This window comes from Manacus candei, unplaced genomic scaffold (genome assembly GCF_025592945.1).
Source record: "Manacus candei isolate 608988 ecotype Guabito, Panama unplaced genomic scaffold, ASM2559294v1 h1tg000002l, whole genome shotgun sequence".
Classification (NCBI taxonomy): Eukaryota; Metazoa; Chordata; class Aves; order Passeriformes; family Pipridae; genus Manacus; species Manacus candei.
In genome coordinates this window covers 9,504,753-9,522,759 of record NW_026138050.1, presented here as the reverse complement: position 1 = coordinate 9,522,759, position 18,007 = coordinate 9,504,753, and the positions used below count along the sequence as shown (strand labels likewise).

Sequence of the window (18,007 nt, the reverse complement as noted above, 5' to 3'; positions counted from 1 at the left end):
TGATTATCATTTTGCATGAGAACTAAAACATGCACACTTGTTTTACCCAAGATTGAAGTCCAGCACCGTGGCATTGTACCTGGAGACAAACCCAACACAAACAGCACATTAACCCACTGCAGAGCTGCTGAACCACAAATGCATCAATCTCAGGCTCTCACTGAGACTTCATTTAACAAAGCCAGGCTGGTAAATGGAGTTGACAGGCAGACTTGGAGGCTCTGGGCGAGCCTGTGCTCTGTGCACAGACTGAGCAGCAACACAACTAAAGGACTGACAGAGCCACGGTGAATCAGAGCCACACTCAGATACAACCAGGACACGGCACCCAGAAGAGGAGCCTCTTGCTTTACCTCACAAATGGTTCTGTTTTGTTCACTTTCCTCTATTTTTCCACAGAGTTCACACCTTAGGCCTAGAGTGTGAGCACAGTAGCCTGCTACAGATGATATCACAAATATCTGCATTTTAAATATCATTACAATTGCCATCAAGTTTTAATTTTGTGAGTATTCACATATAGCCCACACATGCACATTTCTCAATTTCATATATCCACTTACACTATACTGATAACAATAAACAGTGACAAGAGAGTTTTAGAACTGTACAAAGAAAATGTTTCCTACTGAAGAAATACAAATACAGATTCTAGGGTTTCAGGATGAATAGAGTACATAAACTGCTGCATGGAGGGATAAAAATGAACATATAAATTACCTTAGAATCTACTAAATATTTCCATGAGCAAAAATTGATTTAAAAGTATGAAGTTGAAGACAAAAGATGTTTACTTGTGCATTTTCCAAGTTTCTAGTACTAACAAAAAAAAAAAATCATCCTGAATTATGCTGAAGGCACTTTGCAAAAATATATTGAGGGTATGAAAAGAATACAAGCTTATAGACCTGAGGATTAAAGGAAGGAAGACAAAGTTTTGTCCCAGTACCCACAGAACAGGTACAACAAACAACCACCAAGCTGATCAAACTCCCAATACAGAGGAATCTCCTCTTGCCAAACATTTACTTTGCCCTACACATGGAGTAACAACTGAATGCAGAGTGTTCTTTGCACCAGACCTTCTCACCCCAAGATCCTACGTGGAGTTGAAACTTTACACACAATAAGAATATTCTAAAATACCAGCATAATCACCCATGTATATTTTTTTTCAAGGTTTGTTTCAAAAGACAAAATACCTTCTACATAATGTTGAGTAAAAAGTCTGTGCCTATGGTGAAGGTCTTTTGTTTCTAGTTCAGCTACCACTGCCATTTCAAAAAATGAGAGCAAAACCCAATCACTTCTAAAGAAATGGCTTCTTTTGTGTGTGCACAAAATCCATTAAAGGAAAATAAATCCCCTGAGTATTACCATATTGTCTTTTTTACTTTCTTTACCACCATCTTCCCTTTTTCACCTCATTTCCACATACATTCTCTTCATTTAGTCCAAACTGTTCCGTTCAGTCTCTTGATTGTTACACTTCACAGCACTCCTTTGCTCTCACTCTACTCATTTATTCCTGCATTCCCTACCTTCTCCAGTTTTTCTTCCTTTAATAATTCCCATCAACAGCCATGACACTATCAGCCAATCCTTTCCCAGCTGTTGTTTGCTCCTCTTTATGTCTAATTCTTCTCTCAACAAACTGCTGTGCTGAGTTGATTCTACAGAGCTGAGTCAAACATCTATTGCCCAGGGATCATCATTCCCACAGCTCCCCATGTAAACCAATTCTCTCTCCCTTCTCTTCTCTGCATTGACAATCTCCAAATCAAGTTATCTCTTTAAACCAATTCACCTACTTCATGTTTCAGTTTGCCCTCATTTCACATTTTCTTTATTGCAATATAAACCTCAATTCCCTGTTGAGGTTTTCAGCCACCCAGCCCTCGATCAGAGCGTGACACTGGACTGCCCAAGCTCTGTGAGGAAACCCTACTGAATATTTGACACATTTTTATTCCATTGTTCTACCTTCCAAAATATGTTTTGTGAAAAATTCCAGCATTTTCAGTACATTTCTCTGGGCTGAAAACTTCACTCAGAACTTCTTACTGAACAAGTCACTCCAGTTAAAAAAACAGCTCTGGTGAACAACTGCCTACTGTTGCAATCTGGACTTCTCTGGTTTTAAGCACTGCTGATAAATTAATTTAAACTAAATTAAAATTAAATTTAAAAAAATCCCTAACACATTATGATAATTACATATTCTTGGGTTAAATTCTATTCCTATATGTCACTAATTAAATATATTAACCAGTGCTGATAGACAGTAAGAAGAGAATAAAGACAGAATATTGGTAGAAAACCACAATGCTTACAAGAAACGTGCAGTAATTCTGTATTTCAATGTCAGGTACAGCTATCATATGGACAGCCTGACAAGAACATCTTTATTCTTTTATTCACTTAAGAAAATCATGCCACACTACAAAGAAAAGGTCTTAAGATGGCTGTCAACAATGCTGAAAGTAAAAAATAATAAACTGATTGTTTATACCTTATTCCACAGTAAAATGCTTTCATGCTATCAAGAATGAGGACAGTACTTTGAAGTCCTGCACACTTAACTATATTAACATTTCTAGCATTCCTCTTTTCATAGTCAGGATGCAAAAATTTGTTCCAGATCCAAAACTGGTACAAAGAGCTTTAAAAAATATTGGATCCACTGTTTATGAGTTAGGTATGGACAAAATAGAAGCAGGATTTTTGTGTGTGTGTGTTTATAATTAGAAACATTTCTGATTTAGCCAGCCAAACCCACTTTGGCAAATCCTTGCCAGACAGGCCAATGTGCAGGAAGGTGCTGACAGGAATGGGGTGGTTTTGTGGATGGGCAATAGAAAATGAACTGATTCACATTTAGACTCTAAGCTTTCAGCTTAGAGTATTCTTGTATGCATTCTTGTATGTATTCTTTCAGCACAATGGCTAAATATATAAAAAACTTACCAGTTACCTCTTTCTACTAAAATAACAAATGGTTGCCCCCTTTGTTTTAAATATCTGTCTTGCTCTACAAACTGACTTTCATGTCTGTGTAAGACATATTTGGGAATGGATGATATTTATATTTCACATTTTCTGGTCTTAACGAGCATGATTCTTAGCTATAAGGCTATTGTTTGCTGTAAAAATCCCAGCAGAGAAAACTGAAAATGTGAATTTAAAATAAGTGCTGAGAACTGTAAGACAAAAAAAAAAAACAGAGATGGCAGAGATTATATTTTTCTGGTCCAATTTTATGTTGTTTGCCAAGTAAAGAAAATAATTACAAATGTATTCTCCTTATTTTGCCCAACCTCAAAATTGAAACTTTCTCTCCTGGCTCTAGAGCCCATTTTTTGCTACCAATTTCAGAAACACCTGCTGCAGTACAGAAATGCCTGAATATATAAAGAGTTCACTTTTTAACAAGGGAGTGCATGTGACTTGCCTGTAACCAAGGAAACAGGATCACTGCTGTAATGACACAAAACTTTAACTGGCTGTGTGTTCTGTTATGAGAAAAATCTTAACCTCTTCTTGCACTGCTACAAATTTAAGCATGTTGGGGAGATAAACTGCACAGTTTAGAAACCCTGTCTCTGTGAGGATTTGCTGAGTTTGTTGGTAAGCAGGAAAAGAGCAAGACTGAAAGGAGAAGTAAATGCTACTGAGAATGACAAATCTTCTCTCAGAATGATCTTTCATTACAAAGCCTGTTGTTAACTGGGGGAGAAAATGATAGAAAGTGATGATAGAGTTTGTGGGGCCCTATGAAAAAAAACATTCCAGAGCATCCTGGATCCAGCCAATTCCTTGCAAAAGACAGATGGGAGTCAAACATCAGAAAAAGCAGAGCACAGTTAAAAGCTCCTTCTGTACAGAACTGGTTTGCTGTAACACTGACCATGGTTTTTTCAACAAAACCCCCATCTGCTTCAGAGCTTTACAGGTTGTGTGTTTATAGGGGAAACCAGTATACACCAGTGAGCTGCCAACAGCAACACAGAAAGTGCTTTTTGACTGTTCCTGTCGATCTACTTGCTTTACATTTTTGCCCCATTTTTTCAAACCATGCAAAGGAGAACATTTCTTGTACATTTCTACACATGCAAAAGAAATCTCATACCATGGCCTCTCCCTCATTTGTTTCAACAATTTTAGACACAATCCTTATTTTCTCAGGCAGCATTAAACATGAGTTTATTCTGAAGCAACTGTAAAAGATCACCAGTCCTCAAATGCTTCCAATGGTGACTACAGAGTAATTCTAGTTCAGTATACACTAAATTATTCTTCTCATAAGCACTGTAAAGGTCACTTTGAATATAAAGAAGCATGACAAAAATCTACTTTATGGAAATACGCTCATAAATACCTACTTGTGAGGCCTGTTGAACAATTCATAGCAATTAACTTTGCAAAGCAAATCTCACTGTCTTTATTGAGATGGTAATTAGTGTAAGTCATAGTATTAGAGAGTGAAGTTGATTTTTGTTTTAATGGCAAGACTCAATAATGAGGCAATAAATATAATACATAAACCCCTTCAGTATTATGGAGCTGCTGTGTGACACCAGGTATGTTGAGCACCACACCAAGCCAAATGAACAACCACCACCTTTTCTTTGAGGGGTCTTAATCCTGGAACACCACGAGACTGAGGGGTTTCATTAGGGTGAGCTTAGAGGAATGTGTTTCTGTAATAATTTCAATATTACCCATATCTGCAGGACAAAGTGTTTTCAATTGTACTTTTACTGGATACTGAAACACTTCTGACTCAGTAGTGCCTTAAAAGTGAAACACTGAGAAAATTCAAGTGAGAGCAACAAACTGGGATCAAAAGCAAGAAAACTTGTGGGCAGGAGTCAAGAGACTTTCACCTGAATAAAACTAAATTACATTGGGCACTGCTGGCAAATTTCTCTTAAAGAAACAACTGATAGAAAAAGAAATACAACCTATAGAAATGCAGATGAGAGAAACAAATAACTAAGAAAACCACACAGAGTTTGGATATTTCATTGCTCTGATCACAAACCAGATGAAGGAGCTTTTCCCTCTACGGTATTTTTAATGGCATCTCTGTACTGCAAACTGTCCCTTGGGATCAACAGAGAGAAGGGTAATCAAAATTTCCTGCCAGTACAGATACATTGTTCCTCCCAGCATCTTCCAAAAGTATTTCAAGGCAGTGCTTTTCTATACACACAGTCAACATAAGTGTGCTGGAAAAATCCTCAAAGATAAGCAAAGATTTGCTCAGTTATGTACTGAAGTCAAAACAGAGTTTCCTTAACTCTTCTGCAACGTCTTTCCCACACAAATGAATAAAACTATGCTAGAATTTTGCATTATGGACACAATCACCTTCCACAGATAATTCCTTCCCTAGCTCAGTTCATAGATTTTAGCATTTATTCTGACCATTTAAAAAGACAAACTACTGGTAATAAAGTAAGAAATAATTTTGCAAACCTTCAGAATGAAATCAGAGGATGCAAGACAGTTCTTTACCACATGGAAAGGAGCAGCAGAGCTGCAACAACTGCTCCCTGACAGACTTGAATAATCCCTGGGAGAGTGTGTCAGTTTTTAATGTCCTGTACAAAGCTTGAATTATTTCACAAATAGCCTGTCAAACCCCAGGCAGATCACTTGTAAAGTGAAAAACTACACTCCATAACACCATCTTCCCTTGTTTGGATAAAACTAGCTTTATAAAGCCACATGCTTCTAGTTAGCCTGAAGTACCAGTATTTATCCATAGTTCCTTCCCATATATATACCATCTTCTTTTTAACGCTAAGCATTTCATGCCTCTCTCTTCCTGCATTTTCTTGCCCTCTTTATCACTGTTTCTATTCTTCCTGATATATTTTTTCCTTCCTCTTTTTTCCTCTAACATTCATAAACCCTCTCAACTACCCAGAGCAGGGGAAAGGAAAATTTAAGATGTTTGTAGAATGCCATTAATACACATTTTCAGTGCCAATACGTGCCAAAACACAAAATAAAAGACAGTGCAACATGCAATTCTTGCAGAAGGAAAAGAGATGAAAGTATGAATTTTCATATGCTTTGACCAAACAATTTTTGCCCTACTTCTTCACATTTCACTCAGATCAAAACAGGCAGGATGCTTTTTTTAAGTCTGATGTCAAGCATCATAGGTTATGAAAGACTAAAACCAAAACTGTCAGTTACAAAGTGAGGAATGCAGAAACCAAGAATAACAGTGAGACAACTCTATGTTTGTTCACAACAATCCACTCAAATGCAAATATTCTAATTTTATCATCAACAAAAACTCCACAGGAGAATATCACCTTTTTGCAATAAAACTTCCTGCATTATCTAAACATGCTCATTGAATTTGAGGTATCTAAGATATTTTTGCTTCAACAATCATCAGTGCTTGGCAACACAGTTCTATTGAAAGATAAATATTGTGTAATGTCTCTACATAGTTTTATAAGTAGATCAATCAATTAACATAGCAATAAATTGGTTTCATTAGCATGTTTCAGGCATTAGGAGGTGCTTTACTAATTAAAAGTCCCACACATAAGCAAATGCTATTTCCAGTTTGTTGATGTAAATTTGATGAGGTACTGAAGTCATTCAGTGCCAAGTTGATAACACAAGCTGCCACTTCAGAGGATGCAATCCAGCACAAATCTGGCCACTGGCCACAGCACTTTGGGACTCATCAGCTGAATGCTGTGCCATTTACCCCAGGAGAAGGCACAGATATGTACCCTGAGCACTGGAAGAAGTGCCATCACCAACTCAGTTTTGAGAACTTAAGATATTCAGAATTCTATTTAAAACTTCCTTCCTTTGCAGCAGTATTGTTTTACAGTATTTCAGGGATTGCTTGTTTGCTTTTCATCTCATTGTTTACCTGAAGGTGCAAAACCAGCAGAACACCTGGTACCTCTGGCTCCATATGTAAATATATTCATGTCTATGTATTCAAAGATCTTATTTAAAATAATACTCTACAGATGTTTCTGTGAGGAGGTTTTAGTTCATTCTTTACACTAAAACAGTGCCACATCTGCTGTACATGACCTGTCCCTCATGGAGAAATGAAGCTATTGGATGGAACAGAACTGATACACTAATCTGTACTTAGCTTTAGGTCTGAGTAAATAGTTTCATCCCTCTAAAACATCCCAAAACTAACTTTGAAAGGGTCCATTGCCAATGTCTTTAAAATGATTCAGAGATACAACATCCACAGGCACCTCACAGTAATTTTCCTAAAAGATTTATTTCCTTTATACTTGATTATAATACTAGCAATGGTATTGTACAGAATTTAATGTTCTTTTTACCTCTCATACCTTTAATATACACATTTAAATGTTCTCAATGACACACTGATGAGTGCAACTGAAATAGAGATGATAAGAAAAAACCTCAAATCCAATCCACATCAAGTTCTTGAACCCATTAAGAACAATGATCTATTCTTCCAAAATAGTTTCACTTTGTTGTCTGCAAAACCAAAAGCAGATACTTGGCTTTACACATTGCTCAGTGCTAAATAAATCTAAGAGGAGTATTCCCAGGACAACATTTTTTTTGAATGACTTATTGGTTGGCACTGGAGTTTGCCTGTCAGGTGGCACCTCTGTCTCTCTATCACATTTCTCATGACTTTACCTTCCAGGAGGGGAGAAGTATTTTAGAAAATGAGAAAGAGGTAGAAATTTTGATTATTTTTTTTTTCACTTCGATTTAACTTCGTGACTCAAAGACAACAGACACAAAACACGTAAGAACACAACTTCTGCTAACAAATATGCTGCCAGTAATGTCACCCAGGGAAATGAAGACAACATATTTTTTAGAAAATTACAGTCCTCTAATCATCCTGGAGAACTGATGACTCCTTTGGTGTTCAAATACATCCCGCAGACAGCAGAACCTGCTGATGATTTACTGAGCAGATTCTCTGCTTTTCTTAGAGCCTATTTTTGAGCAGCTACCACAAGAGAATAAATGTCCAGTTCTGCAGCTCAGCAGAACATGTAATTGTTATTTAGAAATTGTTGTAACTTGTAGCTGTGGCCTAGAATATGAGATAAAGAAGTACTCAGCACAGTCATCTGTGAAAATATTCACAAAACTGTGTTTATACCATTCTTGCATATATTTTAATCCAAACATTTGGCCAATGCAAAAGAACCAGTAAAGTGGCACTATTCTTATTTGATCAGCACTGCAGAACCACAAATTGCAGTATGTACTTTAGTAGTTTCCCACTGTTTAGACTTTTTTTGTTAACGCAGAACATTCTGTGACCAGCTGTATATTTGGCCAACATTTCTTTGTGCAGGGTTTATGTAGCACACAACTCAGGTTAAGATTGCAGGTCAAGATTTTGGAGAATTATAGATTTACAGACTCTTTGAGGTTGGAAGGCACCTCTGGAGATCACTAAGCCAATCCCCACATCAGGCTGAAATCTTTATCTTTTAAAAAATGAGGGCAATTGATACAGAAACCAGAGACAGAAAAATGGACCATCACAACATTTGAGAGATTTTTTTCCCATGTGTTTACAGCTTTTAGCTTTTTACCTACTTGAAATCATATAGCCTATGGTGGTGATTTATGTTGAAGACTCAATTATATGGGCCAAAGAATTGTGATGCTCGTTGCCAAAGATCCCTCTTGTTCTTATGTATGTATTTACAAAGAGCTAAGGTGTGTGATATTTTTCATATTGATAAAAATGTGATTAAAACACAAGTGTACTTGTTATAACAAGTTTTGTTTATCCATAATGTACCAATCACGAGTGCAAATAAATGTTAATTTAAGTAAGTATTAACAGACAGGCCTTCACCAGCTAGCAGATGTAGCAACCTAATTCAGCAGTGCCAAATCTTGATTTAGGTTTTGCTCCACATGGACTGGAAAATTTATCCTGTGATGTTGGTTTTATTATTACAAAGAATTAGTCATTCAGCATGTAAACACACAAATTAGCAGAGCCAGAATCTATTTTTTACATTAAGACATGAAAGTGGACTATAAAGGAAAATCTTTGACCAATCCTGTGATTGAGCTAATAAAGTATTAAAACTGAAAAATATACAAACTGAGATTATAAGCAATAAAGACTGAGGAAAGAAAGAGCACATTAATGACAGTTCACAACATTAAGATTCAAAACAAATTACATTTCCATGATTAACCACCAGCATTTGATACAATAATGAAAAGAAATGCCAGCAAACTGATTCATGTTATTGTACTGCAAACTGGTAACTGAGTTTCAAAATAAAAGCAATTTCATCCTTTATAACAGTGGCAGGCTATTTCAGACAGATCAATTAAAATGTTTTGCCTCATCAGATCTGTGCCTGATTGTACAGAATCACTGCACTTGGAAGGGAGAAATCCCCAAAGGAACAACCTCACAACAAAAATGTTCAGCAATATTCATTCTAGCATTAAATTATCAGTGGATTCAGTCTTAGAGACATTCATCTTATGTTCTGCTCATCATAATTATATTCTAAGACCAAAACCAGATCTTAAAAGTGATTAATTAAAACTGACCCTGTAATTTCTATCTATAGGAAGCCTAATCAGACATAACCTTTATGGGATTTTTCATTTTCACACTGAATTGTGGTCATTTAATTTTGCAGTCAGAAGAAACTCTTTAAGACCAGATAATTATTTTTATATTTTATATTTCATTGCTTCCTAATAGACAGATCTAATGCCCTAGAGACTTTTTATGCATATTAAGACTGTAATCTTCCCCCCAGACTGAGGTATCACTATTCCCTACAGCACAGTCCTATGACTAATATCTCAGTATTTTGTAACTACTCTTTCATTGATAAAAATTCTATCAATTGTACATACATTTGTGCTGCAAAGGACAAATTAAATATACCAGTATATGTATTTACGGTGTTTCATAGTAAAGTACTATTAAACAAAATACTATTAAAACTAACAGAAGAATGGTAGGCATGGTACAAAGGTTACAACTGGTTAATGTAATATACACTTCAGAGTCCAACATGTTCAAGATCTCCTGTTGATGAAGCTCAAAATCCATTAAGGAAGGACAATACTGGAGAAGTTGGCAATATGAAGTGGAACTGAAATGCATTTTCTTTTGGATGTCTTTTCTAAATCACCAACAGTGCCAGGTCATGGTAGAAAATAAAGGACAAAGTTCAAATAATAGCCTAGAAATGATGATACTTTCAGACAATGACAGAAGGAGCACATCTTAGAAAAGTTCTCTGTATTAATTTAATATTGCTGCTCTAGCTGCAGAAGAAGAGTCTGATCTCTCAGTAGAAAAATGCATTAAAAAGCCATTTTGTCTGCTGCTGTAGATGAGGTATATAGTTATTTTGCTCAACAGCTTAATTTTTCCAGAATCCCACTAGTATTCCCAGAGAGAATGTTGAAACATCTACTATATGAGAAAAAATTCTAAGGAAATAATTCACAGGTACAAACAGAACCTCTTTGCCATATCACAGAATATTCTTGAATCCACTCTAGTGCATTGCTTCGTGCAATGTGTTGAGAATTATCAAACTGCCAAATGCAAAAAACTGTGATGCTTGTTGCCAAAGATCCCTCCTGTTCTTATGTATGTGTTTACAGAGAGCTCATGTGTATAGTAAAATACTATTAAACCAAAATATTATGAAATTTAACACCACTTACAAAAACAAATTTTCATTAATATTATTTCTTAAATAGTTCTAAATATCATTTACAAATACATAAAGAATGATATTTAAAGCAAAAAGGGAAGATTTTACCAGCTTATATCCCTTGTGTGATTGTGTATCAAAGGGTTTCTTTTGAGATTCTTAACAAATGACTGTGTTAAACTATATCTGGACATAGTCAACTTTAACATTAATGAAATCAGAACATGAGTCAGCAGATTGCAAAATTCAGCTAGAAAGAGTTCAACAACTTGAATTTTTAATTTGGTCAGTAAGTACCTTAATAGTACTCTACCCTCAGCCCCCAAAATAAATTTAAAAACAATACAAAGCCCACACAAACAGAAGCAAAACAACACTAAAAAAAGACCAAAGAAAAGAAAATGAAGACACCTAGTGTTTGAAGAGTGCAGGCGGATGCAGGTTTTGAAGTCACTTAGATATTTCTGAAAGCTTTACACTGGGATTTTTATTCAAAGTCACCATTTAAATAAACAAAAAAACACCCTGCATGCCATATATTCCTTTAAATATAAAAAAAGCACTTACAATTAGAACAGAAGACTTCTATTTAAAAAAACCCCGCAGTTTTAAAGAGTTTGGAGATGTTGGCATTATATTTTAAATTATTTGTGATGAAAAAAGCTTAATATTTTCTTGAGTACTTGACAGATACTTACACAAAAAAGGGCATCAGCTGAATAAGTGTCTCTTTTTTGGGATTGGCTGTGAATTCTGGCACAGTTTGAATAATTTTGTTCATTACGTTCCTTAGGTAATTTTGTAGCTGCTTGCGTCGCTCTTCTACAAACTTTGCATCCTAAAAATAGAGAGGAAAAAACATAAATGGCACAAAGAACATCTTTTTCAATTCTATAATGTAACTAAAATTCATCTTTTGATGATGTCTCTTTATTATATCTATATAAGTATGTTGGCAAGATGCAAAAAACCCTCGACTCTGTCCTCAGAAATAAAGGAAAATCACGAATCCTAATAAAAACCTGTTTCACAAAAACATCCACTGCCAGGATGCTGAATCCTCTCCCTGGCAGAACCTGTCTCCTGTGGACCATAAACCACTGCCATCTCAACGGGCAGTGCAGAGCAGCAGCACAGAGGCAGTGGCACAACAATTGATGCCATTTTTTGAAATCCAGAATGACCAGTCTCTGCAGGAGGAAATGCTGACTTACTCCCACAACTTCCTCACAACTCATACTTTTCAGTTGTTGGGTGCACAAACTCTAGAATGGATGAATAATTCTCCAGCACTTTTATTATTGTTAATAAATTAGTATTTTGTGATGGAGTTTATATGATTGCTTTTTTAAATATTACAATCGTAACTCTCATTAAAATGTTTTACTGAAGTTTCTATAGCATTTTAGATGCCAGGATTTTATACTACATTGGCCCAAATAAGTAGAATAATTCTATGAACTCCACATTCTGCTGAAGGACTTAAAAGTCTAAAAATCAAAATGTCATGCACCCTGTAACTCAAACCTAGTTTAAACTTTTTCCCTGTGAGGGATCCCAACAGTGAGTTGGGATATAAAGGTGACACATTTCCCACTAACTTATAAAACTGTAACAGGTTTACAGTGACATCAGGTGCTGGATGGTTTATGCTCTATCTCAGGAATGCAGGCTCTGATCACCTGGTTTAAATGTCACAGTATGTTCTTTAGGCACGAAGTCAAACCTATTATTAGACAATTACAGCTCCCAAAGGTGACTATTATCTAGAAGATGTGCCTATCCAACCTGTATGATTTATCTCAATAAGAGAAGACATTGAAACAAATTCTTGTTTCTTGAAAAAAAAAATAAATAAAAAAAGACAACCCATCAACAAAACACCATAAATACATTTGACAACACTGAATAAATTCATTGTATGGAGAAGGCTCAGACCATGCTGCCATGCATGGGATGCAAATCTGGAGATTATTGTTTCCTTAGATAGAGCAGACTGACATCATCAAAGCAGAGATGCTCCTTGGAATTCAGGAGGACTGATGTAGAGTTCCTAGAACATTCACTGACATTTTGTTCTGCTCTTGTCTCTCATTAGAAGTTACCAGGAACAGGAATATTTTTAAGAATAAGAAATTAGACATAATAGTAGGGACATAATAGAATAAGATATAAGAAATTGCTGAAGACATACATACTCACAGGCTTCAAAATCTTAGGTAGTGCTTATGTTAAGTTCACAAAATTCAAAAATATTCCAATTTTACTTTGTTTTCTACCTATATGAACTTACACAGATGTCCAGTCCTGTTTCAACATTCCAGTTTCACGTTAAATAATCAGGATCTGAGTGAAAATAAAACCTCCCTACGTATTATGTGCCTTGCTAATTCTTTTTTATCAGTCACATTGTTTTTCAGCAACCTACACATGCCACACACAAACCGTGTGGCAAGTGATTTGATTCTAGTGCTAATTGATTTACTGATGAAATGAAGAAATGAAGTCTGAAAACGCTTGGAAACTCCTGCTTTACTAAAAAACCAAAGCTGTGCTGTTGAAAGTTCGTGCAAAGCAACTCTGCAGAGTCCCTCAGCCCGTCCTCCCCCAGCGAGGACAGTGACTGCTCGAACAGAACTGAGCACCAGCTTGTTCTGTGCCCCTGCACAGAGGGAGTCTGGACAAATGTGTGCAACAGAAGTCCAGACAAGCTGTTGGGAACATTAAAGCAAAAATTCTAATACATGGTGACACATAATATTATCATAAAATGGAATGGTAATAATAAATAAAAGTGCTGTTCAGTACTAATTAACATCTGTGTTACTATTTTTCTTCTTTTCACTAAGATTTTTGTTCCTACTGGATTCTTCGAGTAGGCTCAAGGAATGGCCTTGTATTCCCATCTTTTCTCTCAAAGGATTTACATTATCACACCATCCCCTTGGTAGGGACACTAATTTGCTACCACCAGCTGTGTGAGGCAGAGGACAAGAAAGGAGATGTCCAGGAAGAAGAAGTCTGTGGAACAGCTTTGGTTCTGAAAGCTTTAATCACTTGAGCAGTGGTGATGTTTGGCACATGAGCCCATTTCAGTGGTGGAGTAATCCTCTCCCCAGGTCCCATATACATTATAATGTCCTATATACAAATAATAATATTATATTATACAGTCCTAGACTGTATAACAGAGGAAGAAGCACTGCTTTGCTCTACAAGCCAGTTCCCAGTGCAGACCCAGCCTCAGCTTTGAGCCATTCCAAAGAATGGCCTCACCTCCACTGCACTTCCTTTATTGTACTTTCATCTTTTCTGTCAATGACATTTTCAAACCCACAAGAACATCTCCATTTTTTTTAAGTACTACATTCATCAGCTCTTTTTCAGTTCTTAAGTTTGCTTGGTCGCAAATCCTCAATGACAGTATTTTCAGTGAAGTAATTTCAACTCTGTTAAAACCTGGTCTTAAGAGAAGCTGCATTCCCTTAGTATGACTTCTGTACTGCACATGTATTTGGATAAAAACATCTTTCACAGGCAGGATCTCTTTGCTATAGACATGGGAACAAAATGCTGAAAGTAGGTACTTTCTATCCCTTATGTTATTGTAAAGGATCTCCTTGACTATAGATAATAATGGCACAAAGGAGTTTTCTAATTAAGTCTGCCTGAACATGCTTAGGAAACGCATTTTTTGCTGTTTACAGCTGATTAAATTAGTGCTTATAATATAGCTATTTTTCTGCCATTTATTCAAGCGAAAGGCAGAACATCTCAGAAATTAAACTCAGCCTGAAAACAGTTAAAAATGTTCTGTTAGCCTAACATAAATTTGATCTCTAAAACAAACACCACGCAATATTCCATGAAATTCTGTACTCTGTACTAAGGCCCATTGTCCTCACCAGAAGTAATGTAAACCAAGGTCAAAATGATTCAGTTGTGGGTCTACACTTTATCATTAAGTGTGCATTTTGCAACAGCAGGTTGAGTACTCAGAGAAATGATTTTACCAGGCAGTTGTTACTGCCAAGCTGTTGCAGTAATAAAGAGTTTTTGTCACAATATAGTAAACAGAACAACTGGTAACAGAAAAACACAATTGGCTCAAAGCCTGGTCAATTTTTTCAGTCTCAAATAATAAAAAGGTAACTGTTACCCTCTTTTCATTGGGCCCAATTATCTACAGCAGAAATCTAGTTAGTATTTTATATTCCAACTCGTAAACAAACTCCTATTCTTATTTACAAGCAAAAAGTAAAGTGAAATATTTTGGTTTGTATTTGTATCAGTGAAACCTGCTCCATATTTTCAGTCCATGTCTTTGGTGACTGTATGGGATTGTATCTGTCAATACAAGTCTACACTTGCATATCTACTCACATAGAAAACAGCAAAGCTCTTTCCCTAAGATTTAATTTACAGATTTAACATACACATTTATGTACACTTGATTTGAATGTACTTTGAGGACAAAGTAATTTTGCTAAATTACAAATACATATAACCTTACCTTTTCACATTATTAAAGGTTAGACTATATGGTTTCATTCTTGGAAAAACAAACACATAGACAGAAAGATAAAGTAACACTACTTAGATAAACACAAACTTTTAAGATTTCACTGAAGAGAGATCCTGTTTACATGGTTAAAAAGAAGGCCTGCTCTCAAAAATACAAATGGGTATTATTGCAAATCCTGAAACTAAAAATGTATAGAAGAAATGGAGTGGGTAAGGTGAATAAACAGCAAGCCTTGTCTCTAACAAGAACTTGTCTGGAATCATTCAGCCAGTCATTTACCAGTTGAGTTCTGAAATAAAGTGAAGATCTCTTCCTTGCCTCATAAATGCTTCTTTTTATTTGCAAGTTATATTTGACCTCCCTATTTGACTAAGAATCTCTTTCCCTGTTAGTAGAAAAGGGACCATATAGAGAGGAACTCTGTTATAGGAAAATATGCCCAGGTTCTGATATACATCTCTAGGCCATGTTGGTCACATTTACCACCAATTTATGCAGAGTAAACTTAACATATCAGTATTCACCTTCAATTTTTAGGCATATTTTCTGAAAAATAAAGCTACCACTGTTTCTGCACTCACTACTGTGAAAGTTATTTCCTAGCCCACAGTTGAAGAGCACACACTTTTGATTGAGAGTCCACAAAATTTCAGTTAACAAGCAAAACTGCTCCAGATTACAGAAGCAGTTACAGAACACATCTGGGAAAATACTTGTAATTTGAAATTCATGCTGTCCAAAATATTTTATGAAACTCTGTTTGACTGACAATATGCCAAGTTTCTCCTGCCCACAGCAAAATGCTAATATCAAATTACAAATCTCTAAAAATTGTAACATAGATAATGGAAATCTTGTAGACTCTCAGATATTAGAAGGCAATGTCAAGCTATAAAACTAAGAAGTAGAGTCTAGAGGTACCATATTTTATGTTACACTATTTTGCAGTTCTTCATTGCAAGACAAGTTCATCCCAACTTGCAGTTTAAATTGTTTCACACAACTGCTGGTCTTTTATATACACTGTTAGTATGTAACAGATGGCAAAACACTGATATTCTTCATTATTAATGGGACAGCTCACTTAAGATGTTTCAAACATTTTCCAGGAGCTGTTGGAAGCGCTATGATTGCCATGGTTACCTGCCATGAGTTAGGGACAGATAAAACACTTTTAGATTCTGGGTTTGATGCTGTTGCAATCAACATAAAACACGCTGCTTCTGATGGTCTAACCATAACTTCTCATTTAACCCACCTCTGAAACAAAATCAAACAACAAAACAGCTAAGGGCTCAGTACAACTCAATTAAAATAAAAGGACATATGGCTTTAGGACTTTAATTAATCAGTCTCTAATACCACACAATGCATCCCACCCTAAACAAAGCTGACAATAGTGCTAGTCAAAGTTGAACCTGCAAATGCTGAAAATAATTCAGGTTATTCTAGTGGAGTCTAATATTTTTCACTGTCTTGGTCAACCAGTCTTAGCAAAATTATTGCATCAGTTTTTATCTGTTTATGAGGCACAAAATCACTAACCTCAAAATGAAATCAGAAATGGGAGCTAATTAAATATTCAATTGCTGAATCATTCTCACTGGTTTGTGATTAAAAAATAGTTATATAGCAAGTATTACTTTTTACAGGCTAATTGATACCTTTGCAAATGTCACAGTAAAATAGGACTTGAATACACCTGTCCTTCAGTAACTACTGCATCATGGAACTTTTAGGAAGGTGCAGTTTGCAATACTAAATATACCAGAAACTACCACATTAAATGAAAATTATCTCCAAATTATTGAAACTACATGAGCTTAAAATTTCCATCATACTGGAATTGCCAGGTTCTGTATGGCAGAATCAGGCTGGCATTACACAACATAACAAGGGTATACAATACATGAAATTTCCATTTTCCCCTTCCCAGTGTGTGATTTTTTTTGTTCATTTACTGTTCAGTGGAACAGAGGGGAAATTAAGTGGATGAGGTACAAAGAAGAAATCAAGAAACTGTCAGTTCTGAAAAGAAATCTATTTTTCTTTAAACAGAGATTCACTACATAATTGTAATTATTAGTCTGTGTTTCTCTACTAAAATAGCTGATGCATTTCTATCTCCAACTCTGGGTTCATTTCAAAGATACCAGAAAAGCAAATAATGCTTTCAGATAAAGTAGTTTGAAAAAGGCATTGCTGCAAACCCATGCAGTGGCAGCCATTTAAGGGTGAGCTACAGTCCTGCCATGCCCTCAGTCTCACACAAATTTATGTGGAAAACTGCAACATTTTAATCAGCATTTCTAATCTTTTGAGACTTGAGGCATCTCCTGCAGCACATGTAGAGCTGCTCACATAACAGACAATCCCAGCCTGATAAATTCTTCTCCCCCTGTAATAGATCTCAATCAAACCTGTCCTGTACCTCTCTAAATTGGCTTGGGCATTTACAGAGTCCTGGAACCAAGCAGGTTTCTTAAGATACCTGGCATTTTCAAGCTAGCAATTTATCATCCCTCCAAAAGACTAAACTTCCTCAAAATCCTCTTCAAGAAAACGTGTTAAAAATGAAAGAACATAACAACAGAAAAAAACACTGCTTGAGAATGAACCTAAAACTGATCCCTTGTTAGTGTTGTGCTTAATGCCACTGTTAGAAAAAGAGCTCAGTTGGTAACGTTATGCTAACAGAATCCAGGGTCATCTAAATATTTTGTTATTTAAAGACATATATGCCAACCATGCATTGATTTGTCAACTG

The 18,007-nt window shown here is 35.9% G+C and overlaps 1 protein-coding gene across 1 annotated transcript in view; it reads right to left on the bottom strand.

The window, feature by feature from the left end:
* SNX29 (sorting nexin 29) overlaps positions 1–18,007 on the bottom strand; it is a 97,603-nt gene that overhangs the window by 16,567 nt on the left and 63,029 nt on the right. Inside the window, exon 20 of the mRNA XM_051810222.1 lies at positions 11,414–11,553. Within this exon, the coding sequence (XP_051666182.1) occupies positions 11,414–11,553 (140 nt within the window). The remainder of the gene's footprint in view (positions 1–11,413; positions 11,554–18,007) is intronic.